This window comes from Diadema antillarum, unplaced genomic scaffold (assembly GCF_040938485.1).
Source record: "Diadema antillarum isolate AM-2024a unplaced genomic scaffold, OU_Dant_1.0 seq00000467_RagTag, whole genome shotgun sequence".
Classification (NCBI taxonomy): domain Eukaryota; kingdom Metazoa; phylum Echinodermata; class Echinoidea; order Diadematoida; family Diadematidae; genus Diadema; species Diadema antillarum.
Genome location: NW_027271437.1, coordinates 561,063 through 585,922, shown reverse-complemented (window position 1 = coordinate 585,922; position 24,860 = coordinate 561,063). Strand labels below are relative to the sequence as shown.

General features: G+C 38.7%; 2 protein-coding genes across 2 annotated transcripts in view; both read right to left on the bottom strand.

Annotated features, from left to right (window-relative positions):
• Positions 1–24,860, bottom strand: part of LOC139733293 (dynein heavy chain domain-containing protein 1-like) — a 146,149-nt gene that overhangs the window by 85,233 nt on the left and 36,056 nt on the right. The window contains exons 29-39 of the mRNA XM_071644130.1: positions 24,665–24,760; positions 23,858–23,989; positions 22,586–22,838; positions 20,805–20,978; positions 19,983–20,208; positions 19,505–19,653; positions 18,890–19,093; positions 18,046–18,299; positions 16,922–17,054; positions 16,009–16,121; positions 15,236–15,346 (exon numbers count right to left, since the gene is read on the bottom strand). Of these exons, the coding sequence (XP_071500231.1) occupies positions 15,236–15,346; positions 16,009–16,121; positions 16,922–17,054; positions 18,046–18,299; positions 18,890–19,093; positions 19,505–19,653; positions 19,983–20,208; positions 20,805–20,978; positions 22,586–22,838; positions 23,858–23,989; positions 24,665–24,760 (1,845 nt within the window). The remainder of the gene's footprint in view (positions 1–15,235; positions 15,347–16,008; positions 16,122–16,921; positions 17,055–18,045; positions 18,300–18,889; positions 19,094–19,504; positions 19,654–19,982; positions 20,209–20,804; positions 20,979–22,585; positions 22,839–23,857; positions 23,990–24,664; positions 24,761–24,860) is intronic.
• LOC139733305 (uncharacterized) lies at positions 3,318–14,895 on the bottom strand. The gene is made up of 8 exons (XM_071644142.1): positions 14,188–14,895; positions 12,320–12,517; positions 11,580–11,690; positions 10,853–11,083; positions 9,706–9,813; positions 9,139–9,243; positions 8,021–8,110; positions 3,318–7,309 (listed from the first exon to the last, which is right to left on the bottom strand). Exons 1-8 carry the CDS (start codon positions 14,653–14,655, stop codon positions 5,687–5,689), a joined length of 2,934 nt encoding a protein of 977 aa, XP_071500243.1. The 5' UTR covers positions 14,656–14,895; the 3' UTR covers positions 3,318–5,686.

The window sequence follows — 24,860 nt, the reverse complement described above, 5'->3', positions numbered from 1 at the left end:
TGTCAACCAATGGACCAAGAAGTTGAATGTTTGTGTTGCCACGAAATTTCAGCTGTAGAAAACTTCATCCTCGAGAGGGAAGAGCAGCAAGACGACGCAGAATCAAAGACAAAGTGTGTAACTCTTCTCGATGATTTCAGAATGTGTTGCCTTTCTAAAACTGTATTGGAGATGGCGAATGTGATGCAAAGGTGTGCCAAAGGATACACAGAAGCACCACAGCAATTAGATAACAGGTAGGAATTTAAGGCCCTATGCTCATGATGCTATTGGCTATTTCCTAGGATTAAATTAGTGCTTGAAACCCGCAGTTACTTTGAGATATGGAACCGTGGCGTGGAAGCTCTAAATGCAGATGATTACTTCCAGAGTCTCATCTGGCCAGCCAGGTCAGGAACACACAAACACACACACTAAAAAACAAGACAAGGCAACCAAAACAAAACAAGACAACCAAACATTCTAAACTAAGCTAAGTAATGTTAAACAACAAACAACCATTGCCAAGGTCAAGGACATTGCATTGCTTAGATTGGCAAGGGCAATTGTGTGCTCTTCTCTTCCATGGCTGCACATGACACCATCGGCATGTCATGGCACGTACCGGCACCCCAGCTAATTCACGACCAGACAGACACTGTCTGTCTTTGCAAATGCGACTTCTCAACCTGAACCGGTGACGCCAACATTGTGCCCGGCTATGTGTATACTACTTACTAGTGGAAGTACAGTTAAATACATTGTAGTTACCGGTACTCGCATGTACCCCCTCAACTATAACAAATTGCTATAAAAACAAAACAAACAATAGTACCGGTATACAATTAGCTACGTACTAACGTTACTACATTGCAGGTAATTTGTCTTATTTTGTCTGTAGTGCATGGTTGATGAGTTGTTGCATACCGATACCGGGAGCTGATTTTACATGCCAAATTATACTTGCAAAAAAAAAAAAAAAAAAAAAAAAAAAAATGGTATTTATGCATCATTCTCAAAGAATTATTGAATTTCAGCAGCCATGTCGTTGGTCATTTCAACTGAACATTTTTTTTTTTCTTTTTGCTGTAAAATAGGAAAGATACATTGTAAATGCAGATGTTGTACCATTTATGCATTTTGTAGTGTTAGTCAAAGGAAGAAATTTTGAAATGAAGAAATCAGAAGTGATGTTGAAGCAGTCAATCTTGACTTTGAATGTCTGCACATTTTCACCTTTTGCAGGATGTACCGGTTCACAGCATACAAGTCTTTCACAGCAATGATACACAAGACACTTGGGAAGCGAAACAGAAGAGTGATTCCTTCATGTTGCGTGTCAAAGATCAGGGAAACTTACCCGGACAACAATGGACACTACACAGGATTTAGGCATGGACAAGTAGTTGCCGAACATGTAGCAGATCTGTCAATCTAATTTTTTTTTTAAAGATAGTACATACATGTGCAATGTACATGTATGTCTAGGTTTCTTTTGTACCTGTTAATTACCTCCTCCAAGAAAGAAGGTTATACATGTATTTCCATCATTGTTTGTCAGTTTGCAAAATAACTCGAACGGATTTCAACGACACTTGCAGGACAAGTTGGTATGATGCTAGGAACAGTGATCCAGGATTTTTTATGGATTTTTTAACATGTTGGCAATAGAATCAATTAACTTGGGAGTTTACAATGATCATTTATCATCCATGTACATGTATTTGAGATTTTATCATGCACACTAAAAGTGCATGCTCTGCTCGGGTTTTGGGCAACATGCTGGAAGCTGAGTGTGTGGTGTAAACAAAGCATTCTATACGTTTGGAAATTTAGCAATTTCTGTAGTGTGCATGGGTGGAAATGAGTTGTTTAACAAAGGTCTGCACTCTCCAAGTGCTTTTCTAGTTTTCATTGCTTTTGATGCATCATACAAATGTACCATGTACAATGTGTTTTCCTGACAATGTGATCTGTACTAAAAGTAATTATCAATCCTACAGGATAATTCCTTTTAAATCACCTGTGTTTACTTCAGCAATTTGCACTTATTGCATAATATAAATGTACAGAAGGCTGCATAACTGAAGTGAAACATTTTGTTTGTATGAAAATATGAAGTTTTGTTTTTCATAACTGTTTTATATTATTCTCGATGATGTTACTGTACTTTTTTATACATGCATGATGTACAATATTTGTTTATTTATTTGGTGCCAAAATACATCAGGGAGTGTGTTCTTCATTGAAACAAATCTTTATTTCATCTCCTGCATTGCCTGAATAACCCACACATAACATTTGTATATTTTACATGCGAGTTCAGCTGTAATAATGTTTAACGTTCAGTAATAAATAAATTCACTGCAAAATGTTGACATATAACTTGTACATGTAAGTACATGTCTTTTGTTGCCAGCAGGTACTGTAATAACTAGTAGGACAATGCTATACATGTATGTAAATGCAGTAACACTACACTGTATTATCATTACTATGACAGTCATTACTTGCAAATTAAAAACATAATCGGTAACCCATCTGATTATTGTCCAGACATGAAGCAACAGCATTATAAAACTTCACACCGTGTGTGTGTGTGTGTGTGTGCTGATGTCTTTGTCTTAATGAGAATGGGTTAGATGCATGCGCTTGTATGCAGGAGTGTAGCTATGTACCCTCTTCTTGCGCCATACTGTTGTATGGGGGGGGGGGGTCGGGAGGATAGGGCTTCTTTGGCACATGAATGACACTTCCTGTGAAACAATTTTGAGCACCCCTCACTCCAAGCTAAAAGTTTTGCATGTGTGTTTGTGATCGTGTGTTTGAATGCCGATTCTTTGCATTTTAAAGCCTACATGTAGATTAGCATTATTTATCTTATTAGGTAAGCTTTTATAGGCAGGTGAGACTTGCATGCTTGTATGTTTGTTTTTGTTTTTGTTTTTCCATTCTACCACTGCCGTGTCCCTTATCATTCTTCCGAGATAACTGCTGACAAAAATTGATGCCAACTTCAGATACACAATGTTCACTGGTAATGAGAAAACTGAACAAGAGTCTATTTTGAAGTCTCAATATCAGATGTGCTGATGCCACAGTCACTCTACTGCAGTGCATACTCATGTACAATATTGTACTTTTATTTAAGTTGCAAAGTTGCTTACTGCTACTGTTATACTGCATTACAACAAACAATGCTTCCAAACAATGTCAATATGCTCAACATTTTTTTTTTTTTTAATCGATGGCAAGGAGTAAAGAAAGTGCCCCCCCCCCCTTTAACCCCAAACAAATTGCTGAGCATCCCATAATGGAAATGGTTGTTGACACTATATTCTCATATCATGGTATGCTCATTGTGAAGTTATACATGTACCATACCTTGTTGAGGAATAAGGTGAACATGTACATACATTTCCAATTTATTAACTGGCATATTCATTTCTGAAGTACAGTTGTAGTTAACTTTTTTTCCACCATGTATCACTATCATTTTCAGACTTCAACAAAACATTTAGAAACACTTATTTTGCTGTTTTAAATGGCATAGCTAAAACAGAATGTTCCCTTTCGAGGTTGGGTAACTCTCTTACTTACAGTTGGCTCTCTTTTGAACACAGAAATATGAGTGTAAATTAGACTCCTGGCCCTATTGCAATTGACAACTTTACTTTAATAAACAGTTTGCTTGTTAACAATTTGTTTCAGCAAAATTAAAATGGACAGTGCCCACATCTATGTAATTATGAGCTGCATACATATACATGAGAAAGGCCTCCTGCAACTACTCCTGCAAGTCATACAAATGTGTAAGTCCGACCTTGCTTAGAATATTGTGCACCGATATGGCATCCTTATATGAAGAAAGACACTGTACTGTGAAAAAGGTTCAACATCAAGCAACGAGACTAGTACATGCCCTGCGACATCTGCAATACACATCACAGCTTGAACACCTAAAGCTACCTTCACTGGCCTAATCATACATGTAGCTCAGACATGATACAAACTCCCAAACTGTACACGGAATTGATTTCTGTTGACTTTTCAACTGGCAGCTGGAAAAAGGACATCAATTCAAGATTCTGAAGAAGCATGTTAACACAAAGTTGAGGCAATCATTTTGTCAGAGTGATATCAGAATGGAACAGTCCATCATCATAAATGTATGTAGTAGAGAGCACTTCAATCAACATATTCAAAAGAAATTTGGGCAAGATCCAGTAAGATAGATGACTATAACCTTGATGAAGTTTTCAAATGCCCATGCACTCCAGCTGCATAAAGCCTGTCACACAGAAAGTAATCACCTTTCTTGGCACAGAGGGAAAAATAAGTTTTGTGGAACTGTAAGCCCACTTTCAAGGTACAGTTGTAATGTTTCCAAAGGTAAATAAAACATGGCTTAAAAAATCTAAAAACCACCATTACACAGGATGAGTACCTAGTACCAAGTACATTTGTACTCGCTGAAAAACAGTTTTCAGGACTGGAGAGTGGAAATTAGATACTTCTATCCAATTACAAATACTTTAGTACACCGTTAAGCCATTATACTGAACAGAGAAAATAGTTTTATTCAATGTCTCTGGTAAACATGTACTTAAACTAAAGACAAACAAAAAAAACAAATACACGACTTTGCCTGAAGAACTGTCTCAAATGTATCCACTTTTTCAAGCTTGGTATGTCAGCTATAAACATCAATGCCTGACTGAGACAATAATGTGCAGTCTAATTCACGACCATTATGATATAAGAAGTGAAAAGGCTCCACTTTGCAACAATCTTATCTGCATATCTTCAAACAAAAGAGAGAAAGAGAAACAAATTCTAAACTTCCTACAATAGTCAAACTGTACTTCTGTCAAAATGACAACATTTCTCTTGGCAAATGTAAACAGGGATGTTCAGACCATCTGCTCAGAATCTGAGAAAAAAAAAAAATACAACAGTTCTGTGATGCACACTATCAATACGAATATTCCCGGTGATGTTCTTACTGAAAAACAAACAAGTTACAGAAAGACAAATGAGACCAGATCTAGCATAACAACACACTTGTCGCCAACTTAAAATCTTGGATGTTTACTTAATTTGTCAAAAAAAGATAATAATAACATATAATTTGTGAACATATTCTAAACTGAAAGGCAAGTGTATCAAAATGGCAAACACAAAATGAAATTATTCCAAACTTCATCCACACTGAAACAATGACTAATAAAAAAATGGAAAAAGAAAAAAAAACTCTGGAAGGAAATACTGATTTAGTGATTTAGGAGATCTGAGAATAGTGTCTCAAAGCCCCAAATTACCTTATGATGGTAATCTAAGAACCACTGTAAATCTCACACACTACCTTGATTTCTGAATTGACAACAAGTACACCGTACTGTGTTTAGCTAGAATGGGTCATAAACACTAAATTCGCACTTGTAGGCGCAAATGAATAGGATGCCCACAAAGTGTTTGAGACCATCACCCACTTCCTTAATTTTGGCTTAATTGCTGTACCAATAACATTTATTGTACAGTATTTCTTGCATCTTAGATAAGATCTGCTTATGTTAGTTCTAGTGGATATTCGAAAAGCAGCATGAGCATATAGGTCTCTCAGTGCAAGTGTGTGTAAGAAGGAAACTTTAGGGTGAAGGTTACCTAACTGATGACTGAAAATGTAAGACTGGAAGAGAAGTCAAATTCAAACCCTGTTAAACCTTGTTTCAAACATCTCAATTAGTTCCTGTTTTGGTGGTGCAGAGAGAGGTGCAACATTCCGTGGAAGCTCAGGGACTTGAGGAACGAGGAGAGGTTCGTTGTTAACCTTCTTCCTCACAACCATCTCCATCATCTCGTACAAGTACCCATATTTCCTCTCTTCACGAACTTGCTTCAGTACCCAACGTTTGGTCGACTTGGACCACACAACCTTGAAACGCAGAGCTCCTTCTTCACTAGACCCTCGCGTTGGATGATGAACTACAGCCTGCTTCCTCTGTGTGTTGAGGTTGTGGTCCAGTATGGCTAGCTGAGTGCGACCCTGCATAGTTAGGTAGTCAAAGGCCAGTCTTTTGGGACAGTACTTTAGCATTGCACCATGGAAGACTTCGAGCTCGCCAGTGTGGCAAGCTTTCGTCAAGAGACGGATGTCCTTCAGGATTTGCCTTGAGAAGATGACATCATTGAGGGCTTGATGGGATGGACTTCCCTTCTCCAGCCAGGCTTTGGAGGCTCGATCCTCTTCTTCCAATTCACCATGGGCACAACAATGAATCTGGTCACCAGTCTCCCATTCATGCTGATCTGTGATGTGGAACGTAAGGGAGGTCCACTTCTCCACCAGAAGATCAGCATCGCCATCACATGAGTCCGCGCACCACCACAGATGATTCGATATTGACTGTATCCAAGGTGCAAGCGCTTCACAGGACTTCTTCTTGGCCGCCTCAAGAAGTTTCTTTTTGACTGATTTGGCAAGATGCCATACATCAAACTGGTGAACAATGTTTGGGTAGTCCTTCTTGATCAGAGCACGAATGCCAACATGCCTGTCTGTAGCCACGAGCGATGGTATGACATGATCTGCTTCAAGGCTCTCCATGCATCGCTGAAAGCCAAGTTTCTCCATAGCCACAGAGCTTGTGGTCTCCGACACCTGCACCAAAGCTGAGGCAATGATTTCGTTCGTGTGGCGGTCCATCATTGAGTATGTGCAGTATTTGGCTGAATACCCTGGTGAATCACACCGTCCATCTCCACATACCTCAACTGGTGTGCTGGTTCGGACACTGCGGAGAGGGGCAATGTGACCAAGATAGTACTCGTTAATCACTGGCAGTAGAAGATTACTCTGATAATCGAAGAAAGCTGACTTGCCGATGTACTCTAACCCGAGTATGGAGGTAAAGGTCCGCATTCGCTTCTCAGTGGCACCACTAAAAAGGGTAGCAGCTGCACATAGAATGTTTCCTGCACCTGTCTGGTTAATGATGGGTTGTGACGCCCAGTTCAACATTACATGCCCAGACAAGCAGATCAGCTTCACTCGAAGGAGGGTACCAGATGTAGACTTCTGCTTCTCGTCTACAGGGCATTGGCAGACCTCGCAGCGCAGACTATCGAACAGCATGTCCAGGTTTTCCTCGAAGACCAGGTACTTGGCTTGCTGAACACATGCGGTATGTAATGGCGCCTCAATATCGTACTCCTCCTCCGGTTCACTCTGGTGATCACTTGGAATGTAGCTGGATTCCGATGCTCTCATTGGGTCGCTTGGGAACGAACTTTCATCTGAAGATGACTTTGATGTTTTACGATGAGGAGGCTGCAAGGTAAAAGTGAAAAGAAGGAAAAATTGTGCTTTATTCTTTTCTTATTTTCGTCAAAAAAACATTATCCAGGTTTGTCCTAGCAAATATAAAAAATAACATGAAAACATATTTGGTTCTTTCAATCATATGTCATACTTTTTTCTTCAAATAATGCAAACATTACTGAAGATACCTTGCATCCCCCAAAAAAGAGAAATCATGAGCTCCTGTAAAGAGTGCAAAGATTTTGTATTTGTGTATTCAACAAAACAAATTGAAGTCTTTTATTCTATTTGTGTACATGTGCTTATTCCACAAAACGAAATGAACAAGGGAGCAACGTAACAAAAGGGCGTCCCAAGAAAATGTTTGAAAAGCATGCAAATCTCAACTCCGACTCTCACAAATTGAGATAGTCCATAGTCCCTGTTCAAAAATTTGCGCATTCTATAGAAACTGACTGTCCATCTTGAGCATTAACTCGGGAGAGAATGTACAGTCCTTTGAACCAGGACCATCTCCATTGGCCAAGATAACTGTTTGATAAAAGACAAGCATTCAAAATGAAATACAATACTACTAACATTCAATTGTATGTCTGTACTTCAAATTAAAGACATACTGAAAGTCTGGTAGAGAAAAATCTGCTCATAAAAGATTTTTTTATCATTTCTAATGAGCAACAAACTTCTAAAAAGATTGAAAAATTCAACTGAATAACTCACTTCTGGAGACATGGAACGAGTAATCGGTGCAGGAGTCGCAAAGATTGTTGAGCTTGGGGGACAAGAAACATCCTCTGGAATGATGTCATCCTGTAAAAATGAATTCATTTGACATTGTTACGTGTATTATCTTGTTTTTTTAAAACAAATAAATTCATAAGATAGAGAGGACAATTTCAATGTTGTGATTGTTTTCTTTTGTAAATTAGTGTGCACAAATAAGTTCTGAAAAAGAGGAGAAAACCTATAATTATCATAAGCCAGCATTCCAGAATAGTTTGACAGAGATCTACAAAATGGATGTAATCTTCTGATACTTCAAGATTGTGACTTTTCATTAAAGTCCGCTTGAAAATCTTGTTATAGTAAACCCATGTAAGAAAAGCACTAATATTTAGTTGATATCACTGCAAAGGTATCAGTGATTTCAAGTAAATAAGTGGGGGATGTAATGCTTGTGATAGGGCAATCTTTGTGAAAAATTGCACTAACCAGAAACACGTCACAAACCATTAGATATCATAGCAAATGAGACAAATTCTTTGTATCACAAACGTAAAATTCTTGTACCACATGTACTCCGTTGCTAAAGAGAATATTCTGTCAGTCGAATTATGCCCTTGTGTAAATCATGACATCTTAGCTTTATTAATGACATTGGTAAAACTAAAAATCTTTTAAACAAAGGGGTGAGCGTAACAAGCCAAACATTATTGGGTCCTTTATTGGAAACATGAGATTTCATTCAATACATGTATTTTGAATAGAATCTGAGTTCTGCAAGGCATGATCTGGGGGATCATGCCTTGCACAACACATAAACATAGTGTTGAAAATAGAATAAGAAACACAAACAAATTGAAGATTTCCTCAAATACAGTGGACTCCCGTTATAACGAAGTCCTTGGGATCTGCAGTTTTCTTTCATTATATCAAAATTTTGTTATAACTGAACAAACAAACAATAAGAAAAATAGAGCTGATAATGTTGCGGTCTGAATTCTTACTTCGTTGTAACCGGAATTTTGTTATAACCGTTGTCGTTATAACTGGAGTGCACTGTACAGTGTATTATAATTTTCTTTTAATCAAGATTAAACAACAAATAATTATCTCACCGAAGATGTTTGGGGCTTGATGGCTGATACAGAAGAGCTAACCGGCATAGGATTAGACGAGGCAAAATTGTTTTCATCCTCACTTTCATGCTGGTCGATTTCGACCTACAATTCAAAAGAAGAAACAACAATTCAAAATACACTGTACACCTAAACACAAATTCATGTCAATTTGTTTTATCACACACAGCTGATCATACACCAGCTTGCCAGAGCGTGGCAGGCAAAACTGAGTGCTGTCATTTGCCATTAGATGAGTAAATGGTCCATATTCTGGGGGCCTTGGGCACAGTTGCCTTTTGTCTGTTCTTAAAATAACCCCAGTTTGTTATGCTTTACTAGTATCTTCCCGTGCTGGTATGTAGTCTGTTCAAACTTCACCATGTTATCCAAGGTAAGTCAGTGCCAGACCGAAACCAGTTCACTTCGTACAGTTTTGTTTTACCCTTTCCATCATTTTTGCTTTATACACTTACTGAAAGAGGACTTCTGTTTTTTCCACTGGTTGAATTCGTTTATGCTAATTCATAGACTAAAGTGTTATTAAAATAACATTAACCCTCTCACCTGTAGCTCATGTGATGGGGAAAGGCTGCCTGATGATGAAGACTCAATGAGCGTGGATTTTGAGGCCAACTTGCTCTCTTCCTCTTTGTCTTGCTGCTTGATCTCTTCCTGCAATGAATACAAAATAAAACTACCTGTAACCTCCTTTAGGTTTTAAACTACAAAAGAGGTAAAAAATTTCTCCCCTAAAAAGAGAGAAAAACAAACAAACAAATTTGCAGCAAGCTCTGTTTTATTCGTATAGGGCTCCCTATTGTAACAAACACTTTTATACTGAAATTTTGGTTACAATGAAGTAAAAATCCAGGCCACTACATAATCCTCTTTGTCTTTTATTTTTTACTTGTTTGGTTACAACAAAATTTTTGACATAATGAAAGAAAACTGCCAATCCCGAGGGCTTTCATATGATGGGAGTCCACTGTATATAGGTAGCATTGTCTGGTAGAAGTATGTGTATAACAAAATGCTACATCTTGGCTGTTGAAACATGACATTGACAAAGTTTGGTGCACACTTACTGTGCGATGAGCTCTAAAAGAATGCATAATTTACATATGTATATCTTTGGGAAAATTATCATTATAACACACCATTGTAGCAAGTTCCACAATTTTACAGCATGAAAAGCTGCAATTTTAAACTAATATCTCAAATATTTCAGTATTTTTGTAATTTCTACGCATTTCTACATTTCATCATTTTTCTCTAAATTTAATACATACTAAAGGTAAATCATTAACACAAACTCAATAACATCAAAATTATACAAGCAAATGATGAAACATTTATGATTTTCCTGGGAAACCCACTTTCCTTGGGATTGCTGTACAAATAGCAGTTTTGGGGCTGACATGCATCTGCAACATGTCAAAAGACTTCATAACAGTATGCCCCACTGATGCAAGTCTGGTTTTAAAAGTTGCACAAGCCTTGACAGGTCAAAGTCCTGAAATAGTGTCATTTTTTATTCTGTATAATATTTATTCATTTTTTTTTTTGGGGGGGGGGGCATTGCAAAGTAAGAGGGAAAAATGCAATCTTTCCCCAATTTAGGGTCAAGAGCAGCTCTGATTTAAATAGATATTAAAGTGATTTGGATGAAAATTCAAGAACCAGTAGTATGAAATTAAAGTTAACAATGTACCTGTAATAGAGACTCCAGATCCAAATGGATCTGAGATGGATCATCAGGGACAGGAAGTGAATATAGTTGATGGTCAGATTCCTCTGAACATGGAACAGCATAATCTGGCTCAGGACATTGTGAAGCAGAGTCGAACCATTCAACCTCATGTTGTGATGACGAATCGTGGTATTTGCGAAGCGGAGTTTGTGTAGAACTGTCCACAAACTTTCCACTGTTATGGCCACTTAGCTGGAAAAGAGGAAAAATTGAAAATCATAAATGAAAACAAAATTCAAAATTTTGACACTAAAAAATTTAAGACATCAGGCACTTGTTGGCTGAGCTGTAGTTGGATAGTGTCTCTCTGATCAAAAGATATGTGATTCTGCAGAAACCTATTAAACTATGTGGAGCGTTCTTGTACCTCTTCAAAATCAGATTGCAGCTTATCATTCAAGGTCTGGTGGGAAGTGGCAACCACATCATTACTACCATTACTATTGAAAACAAAAATCGATAGAGGAAAATGCAAATGCAATAAATCTTATACTCTGTATATCATTGAATTAGTAAACACTCCATACTCTGAATAATATAATCAATATCAATGTCTAGATAAATCAATGAATCTCATTTACACATTCAAATTGTATTAAATATCTTTGATGAAACACAGACACTAACAAAACCAACATAAACAGAAAATGGCATAACTATGAACACAGGTAATGGTAATACAACATACCCGTCTCCGCCTCTTCTTCTTTCTCAACGTGTCATCCTGGCGTGCCAATTTTCTTTTCTCTGAGAACTTGCCGATGGATTTGCCGGGTGATGTGACTATGGCAGTTGTAAACTATAGACCATGGAAAAATGCAAAAAAAAAAAATATTGCTTTGCTTCTTTCAAAATAAAATAAGCATTCAGTTTTGGCCTAAAGGTTTTCAGTGGGTTGGTCTTGATTAAATTGTTTGAAACTTTAAACCCTTGCTTTATAGAGTGACATACACTTTTCGTTTTACTCTTTCTGTTTTGTTCATTTGATATGCATGCACTCAGCTCTTATGTACACTTGTGTGTAGTAGTAGTAGTGGAATCCTTTGCATATTGCAAATAAAAACTGAACACACAATGTTATATGTGGGACTATAAGAAAAAAAAATCTTGGATCTCCTTCCTTTCCAGCATTGATCTAAATCTTCTACGAACAACAACAACTTAAGAAGAATTTAAAGAACACATTGTATTACACGGTAATCTCATGAGATCGACACCCACGATTTCAACATTGAAAAAGTCCATGAAGAATACTGCTTATATCAGATTGATAACGGGCAAATACTGCCCATGAGTTTGACAATACGTATAATACAGCCCACAAGTTTGACATAACAACACAAGTTTTATGTGTTGGTTTCATAGGCTCTAGAACTTTTTGGTTGCATGGCTCATGGGTGGCAGTCTCGTGACATGCACCTGTCTTACCTCGCATGGTTCTGGCACTTCCATATTCCAGAAAGACTCTGGAAAATGTGGGACCTGACCAGAATCCGCAGGATCTGATTCGTCTGCATCGTGAGGGTCTTGGACAGCAGACGAGCCAGCCTCAATCTTTGGTGGTGTGGGAGTAGTGTCTGGGATCTGAGGACTTGAGCCTTGTGCTCCTAACAAGTTATCCAACATCTGAATAAAAAAAAAAAGATCATTCATCCATAAAAATCATGTATAAATGATTGGGGAACTGCATGTAGTCTGTACCGTCCAGGGAATAATTTTCCAACTCAAATTTGATTCGCAAATTCAGCTGATGAACAATACTTTAAATGTTGTCCTGTACACTTTTATGGAAGAAAATTGCTACATAAAAGTTCAGTTTGTGTAGCAGGGTTGTAAAAATGAATAGCAAATTGTGACGCGATACCAGGAAAATTATTTGCTGCCGTCAGTAGTAAAAATGACAGGGCCACATGGCCCAAAGGCCTCAATGAATGTATGTTCCAAGGGGCAAATAAAAATCACAGTAGGGCAAGTGAATATAAAAACACTTGCCCTGCAGTGATTTTGTTTTTTATAAAAACAAATATTTTAAGAAATTTCAAGATTTTGACCAACCATCAACGACATCATTCAATATTCTTTCTTTTTCATACCTGAAGAAACTACTCATTTCAATTTTCAAAGCTCTGAGAATACACATTTGGGCAAGTAAATCAAGGTATCCAGATCCCAGCACTTCCCCCAACTACTGCAAAACCAGGAATGTTGTGCATTATAATTTCGCAAATTTTGCAAACGCTAAGGTTCACGAAATTAAAATGCATATGTGAAATTTCTTGACTACACTATATATGCCTTGAAAATGTAATGCTATGAAAAAGACTGTCGGTTCCAGTTCGCAAAGATTTCATGCCGTGAATATGTTTTACAGTATTGTATAATATTCAAACACCCAGGCTAGTTGGGCAAGCAGAATTCCAGAAGAAGCCACATTTTGTATTTTTGTCCAGCCCTGGAAATGTTGCATTAAACTAAAATCACGATATGAGGCTGCAGAGCACCTCATCTTCACCTGAAGTTGAATTCACTGTTTGTTTGTTTTCTAATGTTTACACAACTACGGGAACTACCTCTACTTTTAGGTCTTTGTCCATGCATTAACAACAGAAATGCCAAAATAAGCTCATCACTTTAAATGATACGATACTTGTCTCTTATAATTATGGGCTCTACCACTTATCAATCATCATAAGGAATGCATCTGAATGCTTTAGTTATAGAACAACCAGTAAGCCTTCTTGATTTTACAGGTAAAGATAGGTAAAAAATAAATGTATAGCTACGTAAGTTAGTAGGCCCACGGCTAGGCTGGCCCTCCGTCCTTACGCATTGCACACCACACATACTACAATACATACATGTACATTGTATAATACCTACGGCTACAGCAACTACTTTATGGTGGATCTACACATGTACACACTATTAAATCATAACCTACTAATCAAAAATTTAGTACACTGTCACTGACTGATACTGTATGTTAGTGTTATACCGTTAGTAGTAAATTTATACAACAAGTATGAGAAAGTAACTAAAATTTAAATGGATTTACGATGCAACTGCATGCTACCAGTAGGCAGACGACGGTTGCTCATAGACAGAATGTCAAAAATTGCCTGGATTCATAGATAGAGGCCATCCGGCCACGCGTAAGTAGCGTAGTTGCAGCCGAGACCTGTTCGTTGTTTACTATGCATATTACAGTCCCACGTATTGATTCGTGTGCTTGCTTAGAATTGTGCTAATAATATTGACCAGTGCAATGACTATCGTAAAATCTTGTCAAAACTTACCTGCTGCCTCTCGTGTCTTTCCTGCCGCTGCTTACTTTTTCTCTTTGTAGCTGGAGGCGGCCGATGGGCGAAAATTGTGGGAACAGCGTCAGATTTTAGCATTTTTCTCTTTGGCATGTATCCCATCAATTTCGCCCTCATGTCCTCCTGAAAACATTCTGCCTCGAAATGGTCCTCGCAGACAACTCGGTTTTTACAGTATGTGTATGTCTTTATATCGAATTTGTCGATACCGATGTTAGACAGCCATCTGGCACACCTTTCCCGCTCATGGACAGGGTTGGGAATAGCAAAAAAACTCTTTTTCTTGCCATCGCCCGGCTTATTTGAGCACCCAAACCCCTGACACATCGGCATTTTTACGTGCGAAGTGAAGCAATAACATACGATCGTGCCGGGTTCATCTGCGCTGCATGCCCGACCACGCGGTACGCTACCGCTTGCTCGACCCGTATCGCCGTTGCTCATGCAGGGGCCCCCGAGTCAGCTGATGCTCCAAACACAGAGCAATGTGAGGAGGATACGTCACGCCGTCACGTGATCTTTCTCGCCAGCGTACAGAAATTCAACAGTTACGATTCAAAATTGGTGATGCTAAAAAATCGATTGTGACGAGTTGGGAGAGCATTTTTCCATGAAATTTACTCAGTGTACTCCTTAATTTATGTAGATTATGGTGAAATTTATTCAAAATCGTCCGGACTTCTCCTTTAATACATTAATACAGGTGATGAAGTCAAATGGTAAGTGGCTACAGTAAAAACAAACAAACAAATAAGCAACCAAAACAAAACAAAACAAAGTAGAGACAAAAATGACATCCCAGGAACACTACAGAACTGTGATTACAGCTGATTGAATGGTGACTATTGACAGCAATTCCCCCCCCCCAAAAAAAAAAAAAAAAATTGATACTGATTGGTCAATGTTCCTCAACATTACACTGCAACTGTTGGCAAAAGAGTGCTGAGCTTTATATTACAAGGGTCTGGAGTCAATATAAGGCAGGATGTCATCACAGACTGACGGACGACACACAATGGCTCACCTGTGGGTCCCCGGGGAAGGTGGTGGGGCGTCGTCCATGTTGCTCCTCCCTCACCTGGTAGGAGTGCAGGGTGGTCAGGGAGTGGCGTCTCCTGGGGCTCGTCTTTGGCACCTGTGTGACAATGTTTGGTCATGTTTCAATTTATTGCATGAAATCACGCTTCATGGAATGGTACATACATTGTAGTCTTTACTTCAAATAAACCAAATTACTGAAACGGGGGGGGGGGGGGGGGGACAAAAAGGTTGAGTGTCATCTTATTTTGACAATGACAAACGTTCTGAGCATGAATGCTGCAGTTAAACTTTATGGTTTCTTTTATATACATGTACCGTACTCATGAGAAAAAAATGATTACCTAGGTACAGCATTAATGCATTGAAAATGTACAATTCACCAGAGGTGTTTTCGTTTTCCACCATTCTCAACCAACGGGGTATGTTATTGCCTTGTGGCTAGCAGAGAGACATTACATTGTACATGTACATGGTACCTCATATCATGACAGGAAAGATAATTTTGGGGGCTACAACAGAAGTACACGTAGCATCTCAAAACTTTCATAATGATGCAATCAATAGAGCGTAGTTGAGCATAGTAGAGCTGTTACCAACAACAATAGGGAGGTGCAAGCATATGAGGTTTGTTTGTTGGCAAAACTTTTAAACAGCTAACAACTTCCTGTTAGGTAAAGAATAGATTCAGCTCTTAGATCAAAGCTCAGGAGAGGCAGGTACAATGCAAATTGTAAAATAAGAGTGAACCAGTCCAACCTTGTAATCATGCTTGCTGGTCCCCTTGTTGTTGTACAGAGAGCTGGTGGCTTGCAGGATTTGGTAGGCGTGGCACAGGTACTCCAGCTGTTGGCTTACCACAGCCATCAGACCTGCAATAAAGTCACAAGAACAAGATACACATACAGTTGTAACAGAGATAGGCCATTTCATCAGACTAAAGAGAAAGAATTCCCACTAACTTTCCAGACCACACCAACTTTCCATCACCTCCACAAGAATACTTCAGTGATGCATTTGAGACATGGACTCTAGCTATCACACTGTAAATGTAATCATATTGAGATCCTGGAATGAGTATGGCATATTTCAATTACTGGAGGTTAGAATAAGTATTGTGTGGGCTGCTTTGATATCTCCAGTCTAGCTCTCGTCATGAAGTATACTGTATATGTCAATTATTTGGCAAGGTCTTTATTTTCGTGAATTTCATGAATTGGGTGCTATTTGCGAATTCAACAACACGCATAATTATTAACTCAGATCTAGATATGAATGCGATATGCCCATGCTTACGTGTATGTCTCCATTTATTACTGTACTCCACAATCTCCAATTTAACCACTAGCAAACTTGTTGGGAAGTCCCAGTTCATGAAAATTTGGACTAGATACACGTGACTGTAAATGTATGGTGTATACATTATTGGACACTACTGACTCATTTCTTTCAACATGTAAATGTCACTACATCCTGTGTCTCATGAATGTCCATATTGGTGCATGACCTGCTAGTACAAGATTTGGCTGCAGAAAAACAATAAACATTTAACAAACAATTATAGCTTTTTCTGCTACATGCACAATGTGGAGAAGCAACAGTGCTTGGTAGCTTCAAGGTAGTATGACAGAGTATAACACAATACTAGAATTCAATCATTTGAAGTGCTTACCATGTGTCAACCTGTCGGCATTGTCAAAGAGAACCCAGGAGCCACTCTGGACGGCCCCACACAACAGCTGACTGGCAATCTCAATACTGGTGTCCACTGCACAGTCAAAGGTCATCAGATTTTGACCCATGAACTGAAAGGAAAAATACAAACAGCAATAAATGATTTATTTTTAATTGAACTGAATTGAATTATTGTACATATTTTGTCGTAGCCACTGAAAACAATGAGTGTAACCACAAGGACTGTCGGCTTAATGTCCCTTCCAAAGGGCTAGGCAACGAGGTTACAATGCCTTGCCTAGTCAAGGGCACAACTGATTGACAGTCCATGGTCTTATCCACTGAAAAACAACTCCTCTAATGGCAAGGAGCATATCTACAACAGTCTCTTTCAACTAAAATTCTCCACATCTTCAACACTCTTGTTTCATCTTACTCTACCTGACTAGATATACATGTATCTGTTAAGACTGCCTTGCTCAACAAGAGGAAGAAGACCACTGACCCATAAATAGTTTTGACTGCATTTCAAGTGATTTTGGACACACTCAAAGTCCTTTCTTCTCAAATAGCCTTTTCATTTATTTCATGTACAGAGTAGTCTCCTTCATGTGTCTTCTTTTTCATGCCTTCAAATATGCCATTATAGACCCTAACCCAAGGAAATGTACATGTAATGTGTTTTGATCACCATTTGTGTACTCTGAGAGCCGACTGGCATTAACAACCCTATAGAGTTGTACACTCTGTCCAAAGTCCCTGGCACAGAAAGGGTTACGTAGTGGAAGTGTCACACAAAAATATACACTAAGGGCATGAAATACATACAGTATAGTGTACATATATCAAACTTACTATTTGAACCAGCCTTGTACAATATGTAGGAAACATTAGTCAAGTCATCAAGTTCAAGCTACCTTTAATACAGACCACATCTTTCAATTCAATGGTTAATTGTACACTACAAGTTCAACCTAAAATTGTACATGTAATTTTGGCACAATCCAAATACGATGTACATTAGGACATACTGTATGTAGCTGACACATTTTCATGCTGTATGCAAAAATATGTAATGATGTAGATACAATGTAATACATCAAAGAATGTGTGATTTCTCACCCTAGCAAGATCTTTGACGGTCTCACTCTTGCCCACTCCTGCAGGACCGATGACCGTCCCACACTGTCTCTGACGCATGGCAGTGGTCAGGCCGAGGTGGCAGCGGTCAGTGAGAGGGGTGGCCACCAGGCACGGGGCAGGGCCAAGGTACTCGTGGTCGTAGGAGAAGGAGGCCCCCAGCTGGGTCACTCTCAGGGGCCCAAAGGCAAACCCTGTACCTGTAATGGTCCGTGTCCTTGGTCCCAGCCCAGCTTCTGAAAACACAGATGCAAAGTTTGAGTCATGAATTCTAACATGTTAAATATAATATACCGGATACTTCATTCCACAGTCTTTGGTTTTGAGTACAGGTTTGCCTGATAGCTGCTTCCTAGAACAACATTGACAGAGTCCCTAAAAGTCTTTCCACTAAGATTATCAAAAAGGTACTAATTATGATGACTTGTTACAAGCACTAGTTTGGTTCTGATTTAAAAAAAAAAAAATGCATTTTCAGGAAGTAAATAAGATTATAGAATGAGAAGAAACTTCTACCCACTTGAGACCATTCATCATTAAACATACTCTAGCTACAAATCTACATGTTTGTGCATACTGTTCCTTCATATTGTTTACACAACTAAGAAGTAAAGCAAAAATCTGGGGCAAATCACAAGCAATTTCCCAAAAGTCTGCTTGATGAAACTTTATCTATATCTTCATCTTTATCTCAAACAGTACAATGTATGTGGCCACTTCATCATACATGTACATGTCAATTTTATGATGTACAAACAATTGTAGTAAGAGATCACTATACACTGTACTAAACAACACCAAATGAAGAGCGCCCTCTAATGTTCACCTCGAGTGGCCAATCTCTCTGTGGTCATGGAGGCATCATCGGTGGTGGTCATTATCGACTTCGAGGCCTCACTCTTCCTCCCCGACTCCGCGTCCTGGTCGACCACGGTCTGGGCACAGAGAACCTCCTTGATGTCCATCTGATAGCGGAGCACACGACACCAGTCAAAATCACCGTCTGACAGCTCACTCTTCTTCAAGAGACCTGCAGTTGAAGAAAGCATGTGGCCAAAATTGAAATCACCTTGTACAGATTCCCTCCACTACTTTTCAATGTATACATTATCATATATATTCATATTATTACATTTAGCTGTCATAATTTATAGTTTATGCTATTCTGAGGGGTCTGGAAGGTGCGGGAGGCATTTACAGAAAACATATCAGGAATACAAAGCTGGAAATATTCAAAAAAATTTGATATGAACATTACCCTCTTGCCAAATTTAAGTTACATCTAGGGATAAAATATCATAGACATTGGATAATGTGCAAAAGAAAGCCGCTGCTCTCACTTTAATCATAATTACACCTTGAATCTGTGCATGCTGACCATTTGGGGAGAGTGATACTGTGAAATGCCATGACAAGATTAGGAAGAGGCTTGAACACTCACCTTCCACGATGTCACGGTGGTGCATGCCCTGTTCGATGAGGGAAGAGAGCAGGATCTGGAGACGGACCTTGGAGTCTGAGGAGGCCTGGTTGTAGCAGTGGTCCCTCAGGATGGAGCTGTACTGCTCCAGCCGCTTCTGGAGATGGTCTCTGTTATAGGAATTGATCAATCAAAATAGTCAATATCCACTCACTATGACAGTGCAATATTGAACTTCCTTCACTTTTGATATGTTTATCATATTATTTCAAACTTTTCTCGCATCAATGATAGCACACCTTCAAATATGCAGAAACAGCAAGTTGAACATTTGAAAATTATGCAAAGCCACTCAGGTGCAAGTTTGCATGAAAATGAGGGAAATCATAATAAGATGTAGTGTTAAATTTCAGAATATCTACACTGATGAGGATAAAAATACGCCAGAAGATGAACCCATCAATGATCAAAGCACAGTTGGGGGGTGAAAGCATTGTACCTGATCAGAGTGAGGTGCTTCGCGTCGCCCTCCCGGACCACCGGCTGCACCTCCCGGCTCCAGAGGACCCCCTCCCCGGTGACGACACACTGGGTGGGGAACCGCAGCAACCAGTCGGAGAAGCTGGTACGGACGGCCTTCTTGAGCTGGGCCTGCTCGTCTGGGTCGGCCGACGGGTTGTCCTCCAGGGTCTGCAGCTCATCCAAGATGCTGGTGGGTGTCAGGCCTTGAAATATGATGATGATGATAACAAATCCAGTTTTAATTGTAGTCACAATATACACATTGTAGTACATGTAAACCGTATTTATCACACCTCTACTACAAGGTACAAGTAGTTGTGGAAATAATGATAATAGCAATAATGGTGATGATGACAAAGATGACTGCAGTGCTGCTACAACACTATTATTGATAACATTGCTAAAAATGTTGAAAGTAAGGATGTTTTCAAAATCATAATCATCATCATTACATTGTATATCAACAATTTATGCTGGGTGCTTGAAAATACTCATGGCAGTGCTTGCAAGGTACTATTGCACAATGAAAACCTGATCTCATTATGGCATGCAAGCAGCAAGCAGATGCATGTGTTGAAGTACGAAAGAGAAAATATAGATTGATATTGAAATTTTTTTCATCATATTTGTTAGGCAAAAAAAAGAAAAAGAAAAAAAATATTTTTCGACTGAATGACAGTGTCCCTGTAATTTTCAGACAAATTAGAGACATTGAATCACAAAATTTTACTTTTGATGATTTTAAAAAAAAAAAATCTTTTAACTCATCATGTAAGTATACATTTACAAAGCAGCATACCTTCTCTTAGTCTTGATTCCAGACATGAGTGTAGCAGGTTGCCCAGGGTGGTTTTGAGGCAATTCTCCAGGCAGGCCAGCCAGACGGGCGGGGAGGATTTGGCTGTGAGGGGTGAGAGGAGGCTCAGCCGCTCACCGAGAGAACCCTCCACAGCTGTCACTTGCAGCTTGTCAGCTGGGGAAAATTATCAGAAACAGATTTAGTTGAACACTTTTAACAAATGCATTGCAAAAAATCTTAATACAGTCAACTTTGCTGAAGTCAACCTCACATAAGTCAAATAATTGCCTAAGTCAAAGGACTTTTCAAGTCCTCTTCTCTTTATATTCTATTGATTATAGTTCCTCATATCCAAAGTCGAATTTTCTCTAAGTCGAAGCTATTTCACCAGTCCAAATAGATTCAACTTACTGTACATTTTGTAGGTAAGGTTGACTGTACTACATTCAATATCTACATCAACAAACAAAAAGGGGGAAGAAAATAATCTTGCAATGTATCCTTTACATGTAAGGATGCCAATCACACTGTATGACAGTCTGAAAATATACTAGGAGTGTTTTCACTCTCAAAAAGACCTTGAAATTTGATCAACTGGCCTGAATTCATGCTTTCGCAATAAAACTGGTATCCCCTGACTATTACAGAACAATCTAAATTTCAAAGCAAATGATTTGTGATGGCATACAGATATTCTGAAAACAAACAAACAAGCACAAACATCTAAACACATCCTGTACTAAGAACAAAAATCAAAATGGATTTCCCTACATGCCTGTCTCAAATGCATTTTCATATCAAATACATATGTAGCAACAAAACAGCAATTTTTCTTTTTGCTAATTGATGCATCCCTCAACCAGCTATCACATAGAAACAGAGGGGAAATACAAATGTAAAACTGACAGAAAGCCCTCCAGAAAAAAAGAAAAGAAAGAGAAGAACCAAACAAGAGCAACACCAACATTTCAAGGAATTCCGTCTGTCCACCACCACCACCATCAAAACACACCTACTGCTCACACCCTTAGCCTGTCCTGAATAGCTACGGGGCAGACAACAAAACAAGACAGATGATGCAACTAACAGCACCAGTTCTCAAGTCGCCCTCTTATAGCAAGCATGTCCCTTATAAGAAAGACCCCGCAGAGCTGAAGGAGCACCATTGAGAAATTCATAATACTAATATCTCACAAAAGATAGGCAACAATTTTTTTCTCCACAAATATGAAAAACAAACAAACAATATCACCCAGCCTAAGTAAAAACAAACACCCTTCGACCATCAGTTTTCACCTTCAAACTTGTGTTTCGCTGTTGGAGAATATCAATGTTACATAAGAGAATCATTAGGATGGCTGTTTGAAGAAAAACTTACAAAATATATATTTAAACACATACATACATACACTGTAACATATACTGTGTTAGACAACACAAATAAGCACAAAGTTGAAAAAAAAATCTGATAAGTTACATGTAGCTTAGATCACAAGCTAATTTAAGAAGGTTTAATTTCCAAAAAGAGAATCTTTTGGTGGCCCTATCAGGCAACTACGATAACAATTGGATTGTTAAGTTTCCTTTTATTTGGGGTCAATTTATTTCTTTTCAGGTATCAAAATTTCAAATTGAAAGATTTTAGAGGCCCAAACGTGCCGCCAGAGAAAAAAAGTTTGTGTAAAGCAATAATGCACTTGTCTCTGTTTGCAAACTCTATAACATCTTGCAAAGTCAGGAAATTTACCCTTTAAAGTAACTCCAGACCATAAAGTTCTCACCATTCATCAGCATATCAAAAGCAGTGCCCATTCCAGTGCTGCCTGTGTTGGTTGGTGCCTCAAAGTCCAGATTACGTACTCCCGGAAAGAGCGCCCTCACATGGGGAATCCACTTGGGCCTGTCTCGTGACACGGAGAAGAGGTCGACCAGCTCGTGGTCACTGAGGAAACAGAGTCGTGGGTACTTGTGGCGGGCCGTTGCCAGGGAGAAGTTGGTGGCCGAGAACGGGTCAAGGTTGGTCATAATCTCCTCCTGCAAGGAAAGAATGGATGTAGTTAGTATTCCTTCTCATTCTCCTCTTCATTATTATCATCCTCATCATCATTACCATCATCAACTTCATCGTCACTATCATTGTCATCAACCTCATCGTCACCATCATCATCATCATCATCCTTATCGTAACCATCATCATCCTCATTGTCATCATCATTATCATCTTCATCATCACCATCATCATCATCCTTGCCATCACCATTATCATTATCAACATCATCCTTATCATCACCATCATCATCATTATCAATATCTTCACTTCATCACTACTACCAACAGTCACTATTATCACCAATGTCAAAACTGTTATTATCATCAGCATCACCATCACTACAAGTGTACCACCTAATTTTAATCACTGTTTTTAGAAGAAGTGGGAATATTCATCATCACAGCTAACACTATCATCATCACAATCCTCACAATTATCAGTACTGTCATCATCATCATCATCAACATCATCATCTCTATCAGAAGTACAAAAGTGTAGCAGCAGTGTCCTACAACCTCTGTTATGCATCTAAATTCTCAAGTATTGAGATCTTTACCCGGTACTCTTAAAAGGACAAAAGGACATCTTACACTAAAACCACACGTACATTCTAAATCAAACAAAACAACTGATAATCATACCTAATTTCAAATATCCATCAATAACATATTACGATCAGGGCAGAATACAATTTGTTTTAATTGATTTACCTAATAGATGCAGTTCTATCATAAAGCCAGAGGGTTATCTACCTGATTCCATGTCTTACTTTTAATAGTCAACTTTCTAAAACTCCGAGCCAAATATTCAGCCTGCATAAAAAGTCTACTGAGGCACACACATGCTTTCATCAAGACAAATAGACAGACACACACATTTATAGACACCTACATGTCATGTACATGCCCACACCAAGGCAGAGACAGAGACACACACACACACAAAACAACAACAAAAACAATAACAATATTTTCCTGAGTTTGATCTACATTGTAACACTTACCTGGGTCTTGGTGAGATATTTCAGAAGCTCTGCCAGTACGTCCCCCTGGAGCTCTCGATACCCTTTGGTCCCTTTCCTCTTGTTGAGGATTGACAGCACTTTGGGATCTGCCACCACACTTGTAATGAACTCCTAAAACCATAATACATCATTAAAACAAGTGTAAGGAGCGTTCTACAATTACATTCTGCAATGTATACACGCACATGTTATCGTAATCACTAAAATCAAGCAACTAAAACATTTAAAAGAAAAGCATTTGAACATTACAAATTCTAACTTTAAAATCATCTTTAAATCACACACTACATTTGACATTATACAAGTTATGAGTATACTCTGTTATATGAATACACAAGAAGGCTACAATACAGTTATCATCATTCATATTACACATTAAAGAAATGCAGTTACATGTATCATCATTCATATTACACATTAAAGAAATGCAGACACCTTGGCCTAAGCACATACATTTTTGTATGTGCTTCACTCTGTGGCACTGAACAACAGCACCCTATAATACAAGTGACAGAGACACACTAAAATAACAAATATCCAAGTACAATGTATGAAGGAAACTCTGTTGCATACTGGAAACAGATTCAATGAAATACTGAAAAAGCAAGCAAGTTTGCGACACAGCCTTAGGTCGACTTGAAATTTTTACTGGTCCATATATTGGAGTTGACATGCCATAGCTAGGGCAGCAAAGGAGCCATATTCCAAAACTCTTCCATGAATGGTTTAAGAAGAGAAATGATGGAGATGGAGATCGCTTTTGGTAGCTGTGGCTTTCCACCTCACCTGGTATTTCTGGTCCACCATCTCAAACAGCTGACCAAGATCCGGTTGGGCCTCGCCAACCGCCTCATCTGAGAATACCTGACTCAGGTACAGCCACTGATACACAAAGAGAGAACATCATGAGGTCAATAGATTGGGGTTTGTACATGTAGGCTTTAATAGACTACCCAGCTACTGTAAAACAAGGAATGTTTGC